The sequence below is a fragment of the Oncorhynchus masou genome, chromosome 21 (assembly GCF_036934945.1).
Source record: "Oncorhynchus masou masou isolate Uvic2021 chromosome 21, UVic_Omas_1.1, whole genome shotgun sequence".
NCBI classification, from domain to species: Eukaryota; Metazoa; Chordata; class Actinopteri; order Salmoniformes; family Salmonidae; genus Oncorhynchus; species Oncorhynchus masou.
In genome coordinates this window covers 44,728,965-44,747,836 of record NC_088232.1, presented here as the reverse complement: position 1 = coordinate 44,747,836, position 18,872 = coordinate 44,728,965, and the positions used below count along the sequence as shown (strand labels likewise).

At 46.3% G+C, this 18,872-nt stretch overlaps 1 protein-coding gene across 4 annotated transcripts in view; it reads left to right on the top strand.

The window, feature by feature from the left end:
- LOC135508401 (arf-GAP with SH3 domain, ANK repeat and PH domain-containing protein 2-like) overlaps positions 1 to 18,872 on the top strand; it is a 106,410-nt gene that overhangs the window by 83,367 nt on the left and 4,171 nt on the right. For 2 of the 4 annotated variants that reach the window (XM_064928558.1, XM_064928556.1), the window contains exons 13-26: positions 1,572 to 1,620; positions 1,761 to 1,927; positions 2,442 to 2,575; positions 3,564 to 3,658; positions 6,127 to 6,316; positions 6,803 to 6,888; positions 7,614 to 7,729; positions 10,599 to 10,666; positions 10,848 to 10,955; positions 11,115 to 11,340; positions 12,966 to 13,118; positions 13,784 to 13,901; positions 14,601 to 14,656; positions 18,569 to 18,648. In XM_064928558.1, coding sequence (XP_064784630.1) covers positions 1,572 to 1,620; positions 1,761 to 1,927; positions 2,442 to 2,575; positions 3,564 to 3,658; positions 6,127 to 6,316; positions 6,803 to 6,888; positions 7,614 to 7,729; positions 10,599 to 10,666; positions 10,848 to 10,955; positions 11,115 to 11,340; positions 12,966 to 13,118; positions 13,784 to 13,901; positions 14,601 to 14,656; positions 18,569 to 18,648 — 1,646 coding nt within the window. Of the gene's footprint in view, positions 1 to 1,571; positions 1,621 to 1,760; positions 1,928 to 2,441; positions 2,576 to 3,563; positions 3,659 to 6,126; positions 6,317 to 6,802; positions 6,889 to 7,613; positions 7,730 to 10,598; positions 10,667 to 10,847; positions 10,962 to 11,114; positions 11,341 to 12,965; positions 13,119 to 13,783; positions 13,902 to 14,600; positions 14,657 to 18,568; positions 18,649 to 18,872 lie in introns of all 4 variants that reach the window. The other 2 variants (XM_064928557.1, XM_064928555.1) reach the window with 1 other exon arrangement.

The window sequence follows — 18,872 nt, the reverse complement described above, 5'->3', positions numbered from 1 at the left end:
GTAAGTTTTAAGTTCCTCGGCATACACATCACAGACAAGCTGAATTGGTCCACTCACACAGACAGCATTGTGAAGAAGGCGCAGCAGCGCCTCTTCAACCTCAGGAGGCTGTAGAAATTAGGCTTGTCACCAAAAGCACTCTCAAACTTCTACAGATGCACAATCGAGAGCATCTTGGCGGGCTGTATCACCGCCTGGTACGGCAACTGCTCCGCCCACAACCGTAAGGCTCTCCAGAGGGTAGTGAGGCCTGCACAACGTATCACCGGGGGCAAACTACCTGCCCTCCAGGACACCTACACCACCCGATGTTACAGGAAGGCCACAAAGATCATCAAGGACAACACCCACCCGAGCCACTGCCTGTTCACCCCGCTATCATCCAGAAGGCGAGGTCAGTACAGGTGCATCAAAGCTGGGACCGAGAGACTGAAAAACAGCTTCTATCCCAAGGCCATCAGACTGTTAAACAGCAACCACTAACATTGAGTGGCTGCTGCCAACACACTGACTCAACTCCAGCCACTTCAATAATGGGAATTGATGGGAAAGGATGTAAAATATATGACTAGCCACTTTAAACAATGCTACCTAATATAATGTTTACATACCCTACATTATTCATCTCATATGTATACGTATATACTGTACTCTATCATCTACTGCATCCTTATGTAATACATGTATCACTAGCCACTTTCACTATGCCACTTTGTTTACATACTCATCTCATATGTATATACTGTACTCGATACCATCAACTGTATCTTGCCTATGCTGCTCTGCACCATCACTCATTCATATCTTTATGTACATATTCTTTATCCCCTTACACTGTGTATAAGAAATTAGTTTTTGAATTGTTAGTTAGATTACTTGTTGGTTATTACTGCATTGTCGGAACTGGAAGCACAAGCATTTCGCTACACTCGCATTAACATCTGCTAACCATGTGTATGTGACAAATAAAATTTGATTTGATTTGATTTGAACACTGGGCCGAGATGAGTGCTGTCGTCAGACTGTCACCCTGCTGTCAACGGGAAGCACAACACAATGGGAAACACACCACTAGGACTATGAAAGGGCTCACTCTGGTGTGGTGGAAACAGAGAGATGCTGCTCTCCTTTCTGTGTGCGGTGTTGGCCTTCTGTAGGGGTGGGGTGTGGGGAGAGAGCAGTCAGGTTGGAGAAGAATTGAAGAGTACACAATATGACTTTCACAAGGTTCATGCTTTCTGTGTGCAGTGCAGTACGATGGGATGTTTGGTAAACTTACCTCTGTCTTGAGTAGATTCCACATGACTTCAAATCCCAACCTCTGTGTCCTTCTATATTGTCCTATTGGTTGCTGTGTTAGTTCTAGGTATTTTGCTGTACTGTATGTAGTGGACAGCTGTGAAAGAGTTTCCTGTTTCTTATTTAGGCTTGGTACACACAGTCAGCCGGGTACTGGGATGGGCTCTGAAGGGAATTGCTCTCCGTTCTTACATTTTCTTATATTTGATTAATTTCTTATTCCACTATGTCTCTGACCCAGCCACTTCTCTCTCTCTCTCTCTCTCTCTCAGATGACAGAACGTATCACTTTCAGACCGAGGACGACTCAGAATGTCAGATGTAAGTCTGTGTTCCTTCCTTTTTGTGAAGTGTGTGTGTGTCCTGTTATCCCTGATCCATCTTTCCACACACAGGTTTCCCTGTCCTCATCCCGTCTTTACACACACTCCCCCCTCCACCTGTGTGCTGTGCGTTTTCAGATGGATCTCTGTGCTGCAGAACAGTAAGGAGGAAGCGTTGAATAATGCTTTTAAGGGAGACCAGCACGTTGGGGAGAACAACATCGTCCAGGAGCTGACCAAGGCCATCCTGGGAGAGGTCAAGAGGATGACCGGCAACGATGTCTGCTGTGACTGCAGAGCGCCCAGTGAGTGACAGTGAGAAACACACGTTAATACATGCTCGCACATTGGATATACAGACACCACTCAAGTCATTTTAGTGCACAACACCACCTGTGTTTAATTAATTATAACTGTTGTACATTTCTAAAGGCTGTAATAAGGAGCCACAAATAGTTATAGCAAGTGTTATTTAATGTGCTAGAAGTCACTTTAATTAAATAATTAATTATACAGGTTATTCACAGACACTGTTACCAAAGTATTCAGGTCAAGTTTATTGAACAACTCTATGCAGTCACTTTTCACTGACATTGTAGGGAACGAGGAATGCGCATGAGCCAGTTATTTAGGTTCAACTGCAGCCAGTCGCTAACCTGAATCAGAAATAGCTCTCCCCTCAAAGCACATGCAGGTAGTCCCTACCAAGGACACTGTGACCTACTTACATGTTTTTTCTCTCTCTCTCTCTCTCCCCCTCCCCCTCTCCCTCTCCCTCTCTCTCTCTCTCTCTCTTTTTCTTTCTTTCTTTTCCCCCAGACCCCACGTGGCTCTCCACTAACCTGGGCATCCTGACGTGTATAGAGTGTTCTGGGATCCACAGGGAGTTGGGAGTCCACTACTCCAGGATCCAGTCCCTCACGCTGGACGTCCTCAGCACCTCTGAACTCTTGGTGAGAAGAATGCTATCATGATAGCATCATCATTTCCACTAGGTGTTGTAGTGCTTTTCTCTGCCTTGTCTGATGGTAACTCATGCTATTCCACCACTCATGTCTAGGTGCATCCATCTGGCTGATGCACTGCAGCCATTTTCCATCCAGAACTCTCTCCACAAATCAGCTATTTGTCCACTTTCACATTATGGCATTGAAGTGCTGTGACAGTGAGAAGTTAGGTGTTGTCGTATTGGAAAGTTCAAATCATTTACACACAGGTGTCTCATAAAGTGGTACCAAAACACATCCACTTAGCTTACTTAGCAAAACCTCCTATTGGAAAACAATAGCTCGCCCATCACACATTAGCTGATGTAAAAGTTATTTCACAGTGCAGCTGGTTTACTGCTGGTTGGAGAGCACCAAGGATATCAACACCACTGGCCTGATTCTACCGAATTCTCCTTCCTCTACTGCGCTCCATTGGGATAGATAGACATTACAGGATAACAGAGGCTTGAAGCTGCTTCCACCTTGCATGTTTCACATTTTATTTGGCTTTCTAATATCAATTTGGTGCAATTTATTGCCCATGAATCATTTGGGGCTGAAATGTTTTTGTCGCTAATTTAAGATGATTTCCCTTGGTAAGACGCCAGTGTTTCACATTATTTGGCAAAAGGAGATGGGTGGAAACGCATGCTGTTTTTCCTCTCTCTCTCTCTCTCTCTCTCTCTCTCTCTCTCTCTCTCTCACACACACACACACACACACACACACACACACACACACACACACACACACACACACACACACACACACACACACACACACACACACACCATTGATTTAAGCATTTGTTGAAGTTGCAGAGCAGAAGAAATGGAGCTTGAAATAAATATGTACAGTAAAAACTGTAGAACCCTCATTTAGGAGGTTAATTTGTACTTTTATGACCTCTGTTCTTTAGTAAGCGCTAAACTGTGTGTGTTTTACCCCGCAGCTGGCCAAGAACGTGGGGAATGCAGGCTTTAATGACATCATGGAGGCGTGTCTTTCTGCGGAAGATGTGGTCAAACCCAACCCTGCCAGTGACATGTAAGTTCTCTCTCTCTGTTTTACTCCATCCCTCTAGTTCTCATAGATGTTCTCTGTCTCTTTCCTCGCGTGTATACACTCTATCCTCTCCTTCTCTCATCAGGCTTTTTCAGTTTTTATCCCCCTGTCTTCCTCCATCTCTCTCTTTCTCTGTTTTGCCTTCTCACCACCTCCCTCTCTGTCGCTCTCTCTGTCTCCCCTTCCCATCACCTCTCTCCCTCCCTCCCTCCCTCCCTCCCTCCCTCCCTCCCTCCCTCTCTCTCTCTCTCTCTCTCTCCCCCCCCTCCCTCCCTCCCTCCCTCCCTCCCCCTCTCCCTCCCCTCCCTCCCTCCCTCCCTCCCTCTCCCCCTCCCTCCCTCCCTCCCTCCCTCCCCCCCCCCTCCCTCCCTCTCCCCTCCCTCCCTCCCTCCCTCCCTCTCCCCTCCCTCCCTCCCTCCCTCCCTCCCTCCCTCCCTCCCCCCTCCCTCTCCCTCCCTCCCTCCCTCCCTCCCTCCCTCCCTCCCCCTCCCTCCCTCCCTCCTCTCCCCCTCCCTCCCTCCCTCCCTCCCCCTCCCTCCCTCCCCCTCCCCCCTCTCCCCCTCCCTCCCTCCCTCCCTCCCCCCTCCCTCCCCCTCCCTCCCTCCCTCCCCTCCCTCCCTCCCCCTCCCCCTCCCTCCCTCCCTCCCTCCCTCCCCCTCCCTCCCTCCCTCCCTCCCTCCCTCCCTCCCTCTCCCCCTCCCTCCCTCCCTCCCTCCCTCCCTCCCCCCCCCCCTCCCTCTCCCCCCTCCCTCCCTCCCTCCCTCTCCCCTCCCTCCCTCCTCCCCTCCCTCCCTCCCTCCCTCCCTCCCTCCCCTCCCCCTCCCTCCCTCCCTCCCTCCCTCCCTCTCCCCCTCCCTCCCTCCCTCCCCTCCCTCCCTCCCTCCCTCCCTCCCTCTCCCTCCCCTCCCTCCCCTCCCCCTCCCTCCCCCCTCCCTCCCTCTCCCCCCTCCCTCCCTCCCTCTCCCCCTCCCTCCCCCTCCCCCCCCTCCCTCCCTCCCTCCCTCCCTCCCTCCCTCCCTCCCTCCTCCCCCTCCCCCCTCCCTCCCTCCCTCTCCCCCTCCCTCCCTCCCTCCCTCCCTCTCCCCCTCCCCCTCCCTCCCTCCCTCCCTCCCTCCCTCCCTCCCTCTCTCCCTCCCCTCCCTCCCTCTCCCCCTCCCTCCCTCCCTCCTCCCTCCTCCTCCCTCCCTCCCTCCCTCCCTCCCTCCCTCTCCCCTCCCTCCCTCCCCCCTCCCTCTCCCTCCCTCCCTCCCTCCCTCCCTCTCCCCTCCCTCCCTCCCTCCCTCCCCTCCCTCCCTCCCTCCCTCCCTCCCTCTCCCCCTCCCTCCCCCCTCCCTCCCTCCCTCCCTCCCTCCCTCCCCTCCCTCCCTCCCTCCCTCCCTCCTCCCTCCCTCCCTCCCTCCCTCCCTCCCTCTCCCCCTCCCTCCCTCTCCCCCCCCCTCCCTCCCCCTCCCTCCCCCCCCCTCCCTCCCCCCCTCCCTCCCCCTCCCCTCCCTCCCTCCTCCCTCCCTCCCTCCCTCCCCTCCCTCCCCCCTCCCTCCCCTCCCTCCCTCCCTCCTCTCCCTCCCTCCCCCTCCCTCCCTCCCTCCCCCTCCCTCCCTCCCTCCCTCCCCTCCCTCCCTCCCTCTCCCCTCCCTCCCTCCCTCCCTCCCTCTCCCTCCCTCCCTCCCTCCCCCCTCCCTCCCTCCCTCCCCTCCCTCCCTCCCCCCTCCCTCCCTCTCCCCCCTCCCTCCCTCCCCTCCCTCCCTCCCTCCCCTCCCTCCCTCCCCTCCCTCCCTCCCTCTCCCCCCTCCCTCCCTCCCCCTCCCTCCCCCCTCCCTCCCCCCCCTCCCTCCCTCCCTCCCTCCCTCCCTCCCTCCCTCCCTCCCTCCCTCCCTCCCCCCCCTCCCTCCCTCCCCTCCCTCCCTCCCTCCCTCTCCCCTCCCTCCCTCCCTCCCTCCCTCCCTCCCTCCCTCCCTCCCTCCCTCCCTCTCCCTCCCTCCCTCCCTCCCTCCCTCCCTCCCCCCTCCCTCCCTCCCTCCCCCCTCCCTCTCCCCCTCCCTCCCCCCCCTCCCCCTCCCTCCCTCCCTCCCTCCCCCTCCCTCCCTCCCTCCCTCCCTCCCTCCCGGCTGGCTGGTGAGAGGTGTTTGAGCCCCCAGCCCACTTCTCAGGATGCCGTTACAATTACCCTCCCAGTGAAAGTGACTGTAGGAGCAGATGGGCCTGTGACCTATTGGAAACATGTCACCACTAAGACAGTCATAACCATTTATTATGAATGGAGCAATCAGGACTGGATCCCTAACTGAAAACATTTTCATTCAATAAGCCTTAGGAAAAAATGCATTCTGTTGTACAACACAAGTCAAATTGAGCACACACATAAGAAATGTAATGTATCCCTCTTTAGCTGTATTGAGTTCTAACTCATACTTGGTGTGCCCATTTGAATGGTCTTTCTCTCTCTGGTACAGGCAAGCCCGTAAGGACTTCATCACAGCCAAGTACACAGAGAAGCGTTTTGCCAGAAGGAAGTGTCCAGACGGGGTGTCCAAGCTGCACACGCTCTGTGACGCAGTCAAGTCCCGGGACATCTTCTCTCTGATCCAGGTGTATGCTGAGGGAGTGGACCTGATGGAGCCCATCCCCCTGGCCAACGGACACGTGAGTCGACATGCCCTTCCTAACACACCTAACACACCAATACCTGTCACACTAGCATGCTGGCGCGGATCTTTTCTTTTCGGACATTGTCCTTTCCAGGCCATCACAGTACGTCTCGGCTCAGCAGTGTGACTCAATCCCAACTGTAACCAACACATTTTTGCTTGGATAGTGAGGGGTGGTTTTGTTTGTTAACAGTTGTCCAGCTGTAGTAGAATTTAAAATGGCTGTATTTTAGTTAATACTCTTCTGTGGGCTGTGAAAAACAACTTCTCCTGGCAGTGTAAATGCTTTGTATAATACATTAATCATCACTCACTACAAAAGTCTGGCTCATATTCAGGGCTACTACTGCTACTACTGCCAATAGCAAAGCAGACTATCAAAAGCAGACTGTGATGTCAGCTCCTCCATTTTGGCTCTGGTGCCTGTTGTGTCCCTGAGGTCTCAACATGGCCATTTTGGATCTTGTGTGTGTGGTTACAGGAACAAGGTGAAACGGCCCTTCACCTAGCGGTCAGATTAGTGGACAGGACCTCGCTCCATATCGTCGACTTCCTCACTCAAAACAGGTAAGGGAATAAAGGAAAATGTAAATAAGCTATTTGTAGAAACATGACTTGTCATTTGGCCATACATAACCATGTCATGACCAGTAACTGCTAATGTTAGCTTATTTTATTCACTTTTATTCATTTAGAAAATATACAATTGATAGAATAACAAGATACAATATAAGTACATAACATTAGAAAAAATAACAAACATCACAGCCACCATAAACAATTCATGAATTTAAAACAACTCCTTTATCATCAGGGTGTTAAACTGCCCTAGTGGCACCAGGGAATCCAAATGTAATGATTCCAAAATTGTGGAGCCGGATTTATCTATTTCGGTGGAGAACCAAGGAGTCTTGAGTTAACCAACCCTGTGAAATAGGTTTAGTAACTCAGGTTTTTATACTTTAACAACAAAGTTAGGTAAGTCGAAAGCTTGTATAGTAGAGCTTTGTAAACAAAAATGGAATAGTGAAGTGATCTACGGTACTTTTAATGAGGACCAGCCAACCTTTTGATACAGGATGCAGTGGTCAGTATTTAAACTGTCACCTATGATAAAGCGAAGGGCGCTATGGTAGACGTCATCCAAAGGTTTAAGAGAAGTGGCTGCTACAGTCTGGTAAATGGTGTCACCATAGACAGTTGACACACAACTAAAACAATGAATTAAGCCCTTTCTACTGGTTCCTCCTCCACCTCTCACTGGTTGCCTCCTCCGTCTCCTCTCCCCATAGTGTGAACCTGGACAAACAGACAGCCAAAGGCAGTACGGCCTTACACTACTGCTGCCTGACTGACAACATGGAGTGCCTCAAACTGCTCCTGCGCGGCAAGGCCTCCATTGACATAGGTAAGAGACCATCACATCACTCCTCTTTTGGGGAAAGACTGGTTTGGAAACAGCTTTGGCACAAAATGTTAGTGAAGACATTGTTTATTGTTGTCGAGTGTCTACCAATAAACTGATTTATGATGAAATTCATAGCTACAGAAATTATAACTCTGAAGAAAACAAATGATGAAGACACATGCATACAAACACCAAGTTTCCTCCACACGGATGTATTTCTTAGTCACGTTTTTTGGGAATCGTTCCCAGGGGGCCCTGATTTGCCAAAAGACCCGGACACACCACTTTCTCACAACAGACCAATCTCTCTGACTCCAAACAAACTGACCCATGATAACACAGATAGAAAAGAAACCGAGAGGCAGAGACTGTTGAGTGTGGGAATCCTGCTAATTATCGGTCTCCAGCAACACAGTTAACTAAGGAACAGGGTGGCCATGGTCTGTTGACCGGAATGTGTTTATGTGCCAAGGAATCGTGTTGTTTCAGTCCACCAAGTATAACAGCCTATCTTGCTCTCTAGTTTAGGGAGACCGGGAGGGGAGATTGTGTTGTGACACACATGGCTGTTGACAAAAACGTGGCTTGGCTCTGCTTAGCTGCAGTAGGCACCTCCTGGCAACCTAAATGTATGCTAGCATTGCGTTGACAGGTTGGTGAATTGGGTGTAGATAACTTGATAATTCATGCTGTCGTGGCCTAGTGGTGCTAACTGTGTCGCGGGTTGCTTGTCAGTGCTCGGCTATGAGGTGTTGATTTCCAGGGCAGTGTGAAGAGGATACAAGGGCTGTGTCTGAATACCCATACCAGCATCCTAAATAGTAGGTAGTTTGAGTATGCAAAATAAAATAGTATGTGACATTTAGAAAATTGAGTATGCTTTAAATGCCTGGATATCATACTAATTTCGACTTCTCATGTAGTATGAATGAAGTGTACATTTTTTAGGAATTTCACACCCACAATGCATTCAACCGGATAAAAGGACATCTTCGATATTTGACAGTTCTCTGAAAGTAATTAAACAATTAATTAAAGATTGTGAAGGAGACAAGCAAAGAGTCCCCTGGAGTGTTCAAATGTACGTGTTTTGTTGTTGTTGTCCTTAAAATGACACACACACAGCGATTAATGGCTCAACTATTTACTTGTACATTTTTGGCGAGATGGTCATTTGCAGCCTGACGCATCTTTACAGACACCATAACATGATGCAGCCACTACCACGCTTGAAAATATGAAGTGGTACTCAGTGATGTGTTGTGCTGTATTTTCCCCAATCATAACGCTTCGTATTCAAGACATAATGTTTATTTCTTTGCCACATTTTGTGCAGTTTTACTTTAGTGCCTTATTGCAAACAGGCATGTTTTGGAATATTTTTATTCTGTAGTGGCTTCCCTCTCTTCACTCTGTCATTTAGGTTAGTATTGTGGAGCAACTACAATGTTGTTGATCCATCCGCAATTTTCTCCTATCACAGTCATTCAACTCAGTAACTGTTTTAACCTCTAGCGTCGAGCAATCCCGTATCCGGGAGCGTAATCATAGCCTCAAGCTCATTACCATAACGCAACGTTTCCTATTCATGAAAATGAAAGCCTTTTATTAACAACACTGTTATCTCAGATTTTAAAAATATGTTTTAACCAAAGCTACACAAGCATTTGTGTAAGAGTATTGATAGCCTAGCATAGCATTAAGCCTAGCATTCAGCAGGCAACATTTTCACAAAAACAAGAAAAGCATTCAAATAAAATCATTTACCTTTGAAGAACTTCGGATGTTTTCAATGACGAGACTCTCAGTTAGATAGCAAATGTTAATTTTTTCCAAAAAGATTATTTGTGTAAGAGAAATAGCTCCATTTTGTTCATCACGTTTGGCTAAGAAAAAAAAAGAAAATGCAGTCAACACAACGTCAAACTTTTTTCCAAATTCTCTCCATAATATCGACAGAAACATGGCAAACGTTGTTTAGAATCAATCCTCAAGGTGTTTTTCACAATTCTATTTGATGAAAAATCATTCCTGGCAGCTGGTTTCTCATCCGAGGCAAACGGAAAAATACTGCAGCTGGAGATTACGCAATAATTGCAACGGAGGACACCAAGCGACCACCTGGTAAATGTAGTCTCTTATGGTCAATCTTCCAATGATATGCCTACAAATACGTCACAATGCTGCAGACACCTTGGGGAAAACGTGGAAAAGGTAAGCTGACTCCTAGCTCCTCCACAGCCATATAAGGAGTCATTGCCATGAGGCGGTTTCAAAAAATGCGGCACTTCCTGATTGTATTTTTATCTGGGTTTTTTCTGTAACATCAGTTCTGTGGCACTCACAGACAATATCTTTGCAGTTTTGGAAACGTCAGAGTGTTTTCTTTCCAAAGCTGTCAATTATATGCATAGTCGATTATCTTTTCGTGACAAAATATCTTGTTTCAAACGGGAACGTTTTTCATCCAAAAATTAAAATAGCGCCCCCTATATCCAAGAAGTTAAAGGGACCTTCCAAAATGTATGTGTGGGGTACCGAGATGAGGTAATAATTCAAAAATCATGATAAACGCTATTATTGTACATAGTCCATGTAACTTATTATGTGACTTGTTAAGCATATTTTTACTCCTGAACTTATTTTGGCCATAACAAAGTTTGACTCAAGACATTTTTAGCTTTTCATTTTTTATTAATTTGTAAAAAAACAACAACGAAAAAACATAATTCCACTTTGGCGTATTGGGTGTAGGCCAGTGACACAAAATCTCAAAAAGTCAGGATGTGTGAGTACCTTTTGAAGACACTGTGTACTATATAAATCAATGGATGATCAATTAATAGACCAAAATGATGTCTTCCTCTAGCTAGTGAGTCTGGGGAGACGCCGCTGGACATCGCTAAGCGACTGAAGCACCTGCAGTGTGAGGAGCTGGTGAGTGCTGTGTGAGTGCTGTGTGAGTGCTGTGTGAGTGCTGTGAGTGCGTTTATGTGATTTCTTTAGCAAGATAGTCGCTGACTCCTATCTTTTAGCTTTGTATGAGCCATTAATCTCTGTGCGTGTGTGTGCGTGCATGCGTGCGTGTGTGTGCGCGCGTGCGTGTGTGTGTGTGTAGCTGAACATGGCGCTGGCGGGGAAGTTCAACGCCCATGTGCACGTAGAGTACGAATGGCGTCTGCACCATGAAGACATGGATGAGAGTGATGAGGACCTGGATGACAAGGTGAGGGTGAGGACCCTCTTCAGATTATACACACAGTTACACACCATGAACTCACCACACACACACTTAATAGTAATACAGTATATACACATACATAACACACACACCATGATGACCTTTCTATAATGTTTGACCTCTGACCTCTCATTTGCCATTCAGCCCAGCCCCCATCGGAGAGAGGAGCGCCCTGCCAGCTGCTACACCCCTGGCTCCAACTCCCACCTCCAGCCCAGCCCGGCTTCCCTGGCACGGGACAAGCAGCGTGGTGGGTACATGCCCAACCTAGTCACCAACGAGACCTATGGTGCCATCCTCAATGCCAGCCCTCCTGCGCCAGGGGGGCCCGCCACCACCTCTGCACCCCCTCTGCCTCCACGAAACATAGGTACTTTATTTTTCCTTTTTAATGTTAGCAAGGTGGATGTGGCATACAGTTATTCATTTGTGGATAGACTATGTAAAAAAAATGACGCTAGATTTTAGTTCTTGGTCAACCAAGATTAGCATACAGTAGATGTTTTTCCATATAGAGCTGTATTTCTTTGGCAAACATTTCAGAATTCTATGAACCAGTTTAGTTTGTTCAGTGAATCCGTCTACATGCTATTTGAGCACGGATTTATATTAAACATTTTCAAAAGTGTTCCTGATTTGAAGTTCATAAACGTGATCCATATCAAATGACCCGTCAAGCCCTTTTCAACCCACATTCACCTCTCATCCTTGCCATTTTTGGAGAATGATATTTATAATACATGCCCAATGAGTTCAGTTCAAATACAGGGAAACCTCATTTGGCCACATATCTGTCATCTACTGTAGATGCCTTCTCTAATTAATGCATTGTTCCATGGGGACTTGTGTGATTCGTGTAGCGCTCTGACCTATTTGAAGGGCAGAGAGGGTTCTGGGTAGGGAGCAGGGACCATCACATTGGCTGCTGCTGGGTGAGCTAGTGAGCTACTTTTCGTGAAAGTTCTCAAAGTGCACTCCATAGCCCATGATGAGAGTCATACTGAAAATAGCCCATCCTATCACTGGAATGCAATTTGAACTCAATCTGGTTCATGCTCATTGAAAACGGTAGAAAACATTCCACCTTGCTAAACAATTTGTTTCAATTCATCTTACTGACTTTACATTCAAAGCACATGTCGTTTTTACTTACTTACTTAGGCCCGTAACCACACTAGATAGGTACACCATTCTAGTACTGGGTCAGAGCACCCTTTGCCTCCAGAACAGCCTGAATTCTTCGGGACATGAATACGTTGCTCAATTTGTGTTAAAGGACCCTAACGTATGCCAGTAAAACATTCCCCACACCATTACACCACTGCCACCAGCCTGTACTGTTGACACCAGGCAGGATGGGTACATGGACTCATGCTGCTTACACCAAATCCTGACTCTGGCATCAGCATGATGCAACAGGGAACGGGATCCGTCGGGTTAGGTGATGTTTTTCCACTCCTAAATTATCTACTGGAGACACCTTAGGTGATGGGAGTGGAACCCGGTGTGGTAATCTGCTGCAATAGCCCATCCGCGACAAGAAACAACTAGTTATGCGCTCTGAACACCACTGTAGTACGCCGCTGAAATCTGCTTGTTTGTGGCCCGACTGTTTTTGTTTGTCGCACCATTCTCTGGAAACCCTAAACACTGTTTTACTTGAAAAGCCCAGGAGGCTGGACGTTTCTGAGATACTGGAACCGACGCGCCTAGCACCGACCATCATACCACACTCAAAGTTGCTGAGGTCACTCATTTTGAACACTCTAATATTCAACTGAACAGTAACTGAATGCCTCTGCCTGTCTGCCTGCTTTTATATAGCAAGTCATGGTCACATGACTCACTGTCTGTAGGAGCAAACCATTTTCGGGAATAGGGTGGTTTGCCTAATAAACTGGCCACTGAGTGTATTCCCAGCCTAAAACCCTGAAGAGCAAGCAATGCACGTCTTCAGGAACCAGCTTTCCCCCTCTTCTCTCCTCCCTCCTCCAGTCCAGATGCCAGGTCTGTGTGGAATGGTCCAGTCATCAAGGTCCTCTGGGTGGAAGCCTGGCTCGATAGACCTGGGGGGCCGACAGAGGTCCTCCTCAGACCCCCCCAACATGCACCTCCCGGTACCCCCCATGCGGGTCACCTCAACCACTGGTAGGCACCCCTCACCTCCTAGGTCTCATTGACTGAACACATCATAGGGAAAGGGAATTTCTAAATTGTTTATAGGTTTTCTTACCCTGTAAGCAGTCTATAGACAAGGAATGACAGAAATCCATGCTTTAGGTTTGTTTACCTGGCCGCTGTTTCAAATGAGAACTTGTTTGCATTTGTGGCACAAATCCAATTGTAATTTTATTATCATTTTTGCGTTTCATGTCCAAATACCACAAAAATTCAAGTTTTGTGGTGGCAGCATCATGTTAATCGGTATGCTTGTCAGCAGCAGGGACTGGGGAGTTTATCAGGATCAAAATAGATATGAAAGGAGCTAAGCCCGGGTAAAAAGTAAGAGGAGAAATCCGCCCTAGGCTTCTGAAAGCCCTGGGATAGTTTTATGCCAAAGACACACCAGAATGTCTTTCCATGTGTTCCTGAATGGTCCAGTCTCAGTCCTGAAATCTGCTTGTAAATCTTAAACATGGTTTGGATATTGCTGTAAATTTAACTTGTATCAATTCAGTTGTAATCCAATTGGTTTAATATGCAGCCAAAGACTAATGTTGTTAAAGCAAAAGTAGCAGCGGACACTGAGGACAGAAATACGCCCTGTTTCAATAAGAGAAAGAGATGGGTAACTTCTCTCTCTGTCTCCCTAGGTCTTGCTCCTCCCCCCGTGGCCAAGACAGTGAGTGTGATGGAGGCTATGAACCAGCAGTCTAAACCAGGGACCGGACATGGCCACAGCAGAGCCCTACCACCCAAGTCTCCATCTGGGTGAGCATATACACACACACACACTGCCTGAGGCAGCATGTTTTGCTTCGATGACCACAAAGAAACTTTACTTTTGGAGAAAAACACCAATAGGGTTTCTGGTTTACCACTACATTAACTTCCAAGCTGAGCTCCTAAAAGACAGAGCTCCTCATCGACATGGTTCTACTCAGTCTCCCATAGGGGCGGCAGGGTAGCCTAGTGGTTAGAGCATTGGACTAGCAACCGAAAGGTTGCAAGTTCATATCCCTGAGCTGACAAGGTACAAATCTCTCATTCTGCCCCTGAACAAGCAGTTAACCCACTGTTCCTAGGCCATCATTGAAAATAAGAATTTGTTCTTAACTGACTTAAAGAAAGTTAAATAAAGGTAAAAAATAAAAAAGGTCTGAGTTGTGACTGTCATGGGGAAATGCGCTGTCATGTGGAAATGCACTGTCATGGGAAATGCACTGTCATGGGGAAATGCACTGTCATGGGGAAATGCGCTGTCATGTAGAAATGCGCTGTCATGGGGAAATGCGCTATCATGGGGAAATGCGCTGTCATGGGGAAATGCGCTGTCATGGGGAAATGCGCTGTCATGGGGAAATGCGCTGTCATGGGGAAATGCGCTGTCATGTGGAAATGCACTGTGGGGTAAATGTGTTAATTTAAGCACATGATAAGCAGCAGCTGACTACTGTTTGTGGTTTTCAGCAACGCCAAAAGCTTCAGCAAAGGACCGACTCGAACGGGGTCCATCGAAAGACCAGGTGGGTGTTTTAAAAATAAATAATTTACCAGTCAAAAGTGTGGACACACCTACTCATTCAAGGGTTTTTCTTTATTTTTAGTATTTTATACATTGTAGAATAATAGTGAAGACATCAAAACTATGAAATAACACATATGGAATCATGTAGTAACCAAAAAAGTGTTAAACAAATCTAAATATATTTTATATTTGAGATTCTTCAAATTAGCCACCCTTTGCCTTTGCACATTCTTCATATTCAGACTACCCCTCCCGGATCTGGGAGAATTGTCATCAACTACACTAATTAGCATAATGCAACGGACAAAGAATCTTACTAGAAAATATTCATATTCATGAAATCACAAGTGAAATATAGTGAAACACAGCTTAGCCTTTTGTTAATCACCCTGTCATCTCAGATTTTGAAAGTATGCTTTACAGCCAAAGCAAGACAAGCATTTGTGTAAGTTTATCAATAGCCTAGCATAGCATTATGTCCAGCTAGCAGCAGGAAGCTTGGTCATGAAAATCAGAAAAGCAATCATTTAAATTAAATCGTTTACCTTTGATGAGCTTCGGATGTTTTCACTCACGAGACTCCCAGTTAGACAGCAAATGTTCATTTTGTTCAATAAAGATTATTTTTATTGCCGAAATACAGTGCCTTGCGAAAGTATTCGGCCCCCTTGAACTTTGCGACCTTTTGCCACATTTCAGGCTTCAAACATAAAGATATAAAACTGTATTTTTTTGTGAAGAATCAACAACAAGTGGGACACAATCATGAAGTGGAATGACATTTATTGGATATTTCAAACTTTTTTAACAAATCAAAAACTGAAAAATTGGGCGTGCAAAATTATTCAGCCCCCTTATGTTAATACTTTGTAGCGCCACCTTTTGCTGCGATTGCAGCTGTAAGTCGCTTGGGGTATGTCTATCAGTTTTGCACATCGAGAGACTGACATTTTTTTCCATTCCTCCTCAGTGAGGTAGGATGCAAAACAGCAGTTTTCGAGCTTTCCACAGATTCTCGAGGTTCAGGTCTGGACTTTGACTTGGCCATTCTAACACCTGGATCTGTTTATTTTTGAACCATTCCATTGTAGATTTTGCTTTATGTTTTGGATCATTGTCTTGTTGGAAGACAAATCTCCGTCCCAGTCTCAGGTCTTTTGCAGACTCCATCAGGTTTTCTTCCAGAATGGTCCTGTATTTGGCTCCATCCATCTTCCCATCAATTTTAACCATCTTCCCTGTCCCTGCTGAAGAAAAGCAGGCCCAAACCATGGTGCTGCCACCACCATGTTTGACAGTGGGGATAGTGTGTTCAGGGTGATGAGCTGTGTTGCTTTTACGCCAAACATAACATTTTGCATTGTTGCCAAAAAGTTCCATTTTGGTTTCATCTGACCAGAGCACCTTCTTCCACATGTTTGGTGTGTCTCCCAGGTGGCTTGTGGCAAACTTTAAACAACACTTTTTATGGATATCTTTAGGAAATGGCTTTCTTCTTGCCACTCTTCCATAAAGGCCAGATTTGTGCAATATACGACTGATTGTTGTCCTATGGACAGAGTCTCCCACCTCAGCTGTAGATCTCTGCAGTTCATCCAGAGTGATCATGGGCCTCTTGGCTGCATCTCTGATCAGTCTTCTCCTTGTATGAGCTGAAAGTTTAGAGGGACGGCCAGGTCTTGGTAGATTTGCAGTGGTCTGATACTCCTTCCATTTCAATATTATCGCTTGCACGGTGCTCCTTGGGATGTTTAAAGCTTGGGAAATCTTTTTGTATCCAAATCCGGCTTTAAACTTCTTCACAACAGTATCTCGGACCTGCCTGGTGTGTTCCTTGTTCTTCATGATGCTCTCTGCGCTTTTAACGGACCTCTGAGACTATCACAGTGCAGGTGCATTTATAAGGAGACTTGATTACACACAGGTGGATTGTATTTATCATCATTTGTCATTTAGGTCAACATTGGATCATTCAGAGATCCTCACTGAACTTCTGGAGAGAGTTTGCTGCACTGAAAGTAAAGGGGCTGAATAATTTTGCACGCCCAATTTTTCAGTTTTGGATTTGTTAAAAAGGTTTGAAATATCCAATAAATGTCGTTCCACTTCATGATTGTGTCCCACTTGTTGTTGATTCTTCACAAAAAAATACAGTTTTATATCTTTGTTTGAAGCCTGAAATGTGGCAAAAGGTCGCAAAGTTCAAGGGGGCCGAATACTTTCGCAAGGCACTGTACCTCCTTTTGTTCTTCACGTTTTGTTGAGAAATCCACCGGAAATTGCGGTCACGACAACGGCCAAAAAATAAAAAATTAGATCCATAATATCGACAGAAACATGGCAAACGTTTTTTATAATCCGTCCTCAATGTGTTTTTCAAATATCTATTCGATAATATATCAACCGGGACAATTGGCTTTTCACTAGGAGCGAGAGGAACAATGGCCGCCTTTGTCTATTACGCACAAATCACTCTGAGAGCCACCACCTGACCACTGACGCAATGTTGTCGTTCACGCTAATTTTTCAAAATAAAAGCCTGAAACTATGTCTAGTAACTGTAGACATATTAGGGAAGCCATAGAAAAAGGAATCTGGTTGATATCCCTTTCAATGATCAATAGGGATGCATAGGAACGCAGAGGTTTCAAAATAAGAGTCACTTCCTGATTGGATTTTTCTCAGGCTTTCGCCTGCAATATCAGTTCTGTTATACTCACAGACAATATTTTTACAGTTTTGGAAACTTTAGAGTTTTTTCTATCCTAAACTGTAAATTATATGCATATTCTAGCACCTGGTCCTGAGAAATAGCCCGTTTACATTGTGAACGTTATTTTTCCAAAAATGAAAATAGTTCCCCCTAGCCTTATTTAGAGGTTTTAACCAGCTTCACCTGGAATGCATTTCCAACAGTCTTGAAGGAATTCCTACTTATGCTCAGCACTTGGTCAAATGGTGTCCTTTAGTAGTGGTTTCTTTGCAGCAATTTGACCACGAATGCCTGATTCTCCTCTGAACAGTTTATGTTGTATCTGTTATTTGAACTCTCAAGCATTTATTTGTGCTGCAATTTCTGAGGCTGGCAACTCTAATGAACTTATCCTCTGCAGCAGAGGTAACTCTGGGTCTTCCTTTCTTGTGTCGGTCCTAATGAGCCGGTTTCATCATAGCTCTTGATGATTTTTGCGACTGCACTTGAGGACACTTTCAAAGTTCTTGACATTTTCCGCATTGACTGACCTTCATGTCTTTAAAGTAATTATGCTTATTTGAGCTGTTCTTGCAATATTATTGATGAGTTGGGATTTCTAAACTGTGAATTTTGTTAATCATCAGTTCTACTAGAGACACGAGGGGTGCTATAGTCTAGGGTCTACACCAGAAGTGAATGGCTGTCTGTAGGAGGAATGGTTATGGTGGATGAAATTAAGCTTGGAATGTACTTCGTGGAGGGAAGATAGTCACATGTGGCAGGCACTGATAAGGATGGAGAGATGTGGATTAGTGATGAAAGGGGTCGAGGTCAGGTCACGTTAAGGGAGAAGGAACAGTTTAATGCCCGCATCACTTAATTTCCTGCCTAGCAATAGAGATGTAATGTTTAGAGTATAGAATGACGTCACCCAAATTGGGGTATATACAGTATACTACCACTGGTGGAAATATGTCTGTCTGTTCAGCTGTTCGATCGTTTGGGTGAATAAACTTGGTTGGAGCTTTCATAGTGTCTGTCAATTTCTTACTCTGATATTTACAACCTAACACTATGGATTGGTCTTTTACCAAATAGGGCTATCTTCTGTATACCACCCCTACCTTGTCACAACACAACTGTGGGTTAGTTCCAGCCTGTATGGTTGTGTGGAACAGTTTTTCACAACAATGTAATTTCCTCTTCCTCCTTCAGCTAAGGAAGTGCCGGGATGCCCCCAGAACTCGATAGGTCAATCACTGCCTCCGGCCCCCATGCCTAGGAAGACCTATCCGGTGAGTTCCTTCCTCCTACCTACCGTTGACCTTATGGTTGTTTGTCCTGTTGTTGATTGGACAGTGATTTTCACTTCTGTATCTGATCTTATGTTTCAGTTGGTCTGATTGTCCCTGTCGCTCTGTGCATTTGAATATTATCGTCTTTAACGGTGTTTCCTTCGTATGCACACCACTACTAAGAGGGAGGGAAACTTTGAAGTGTGTACTTGTTCCAGATACCT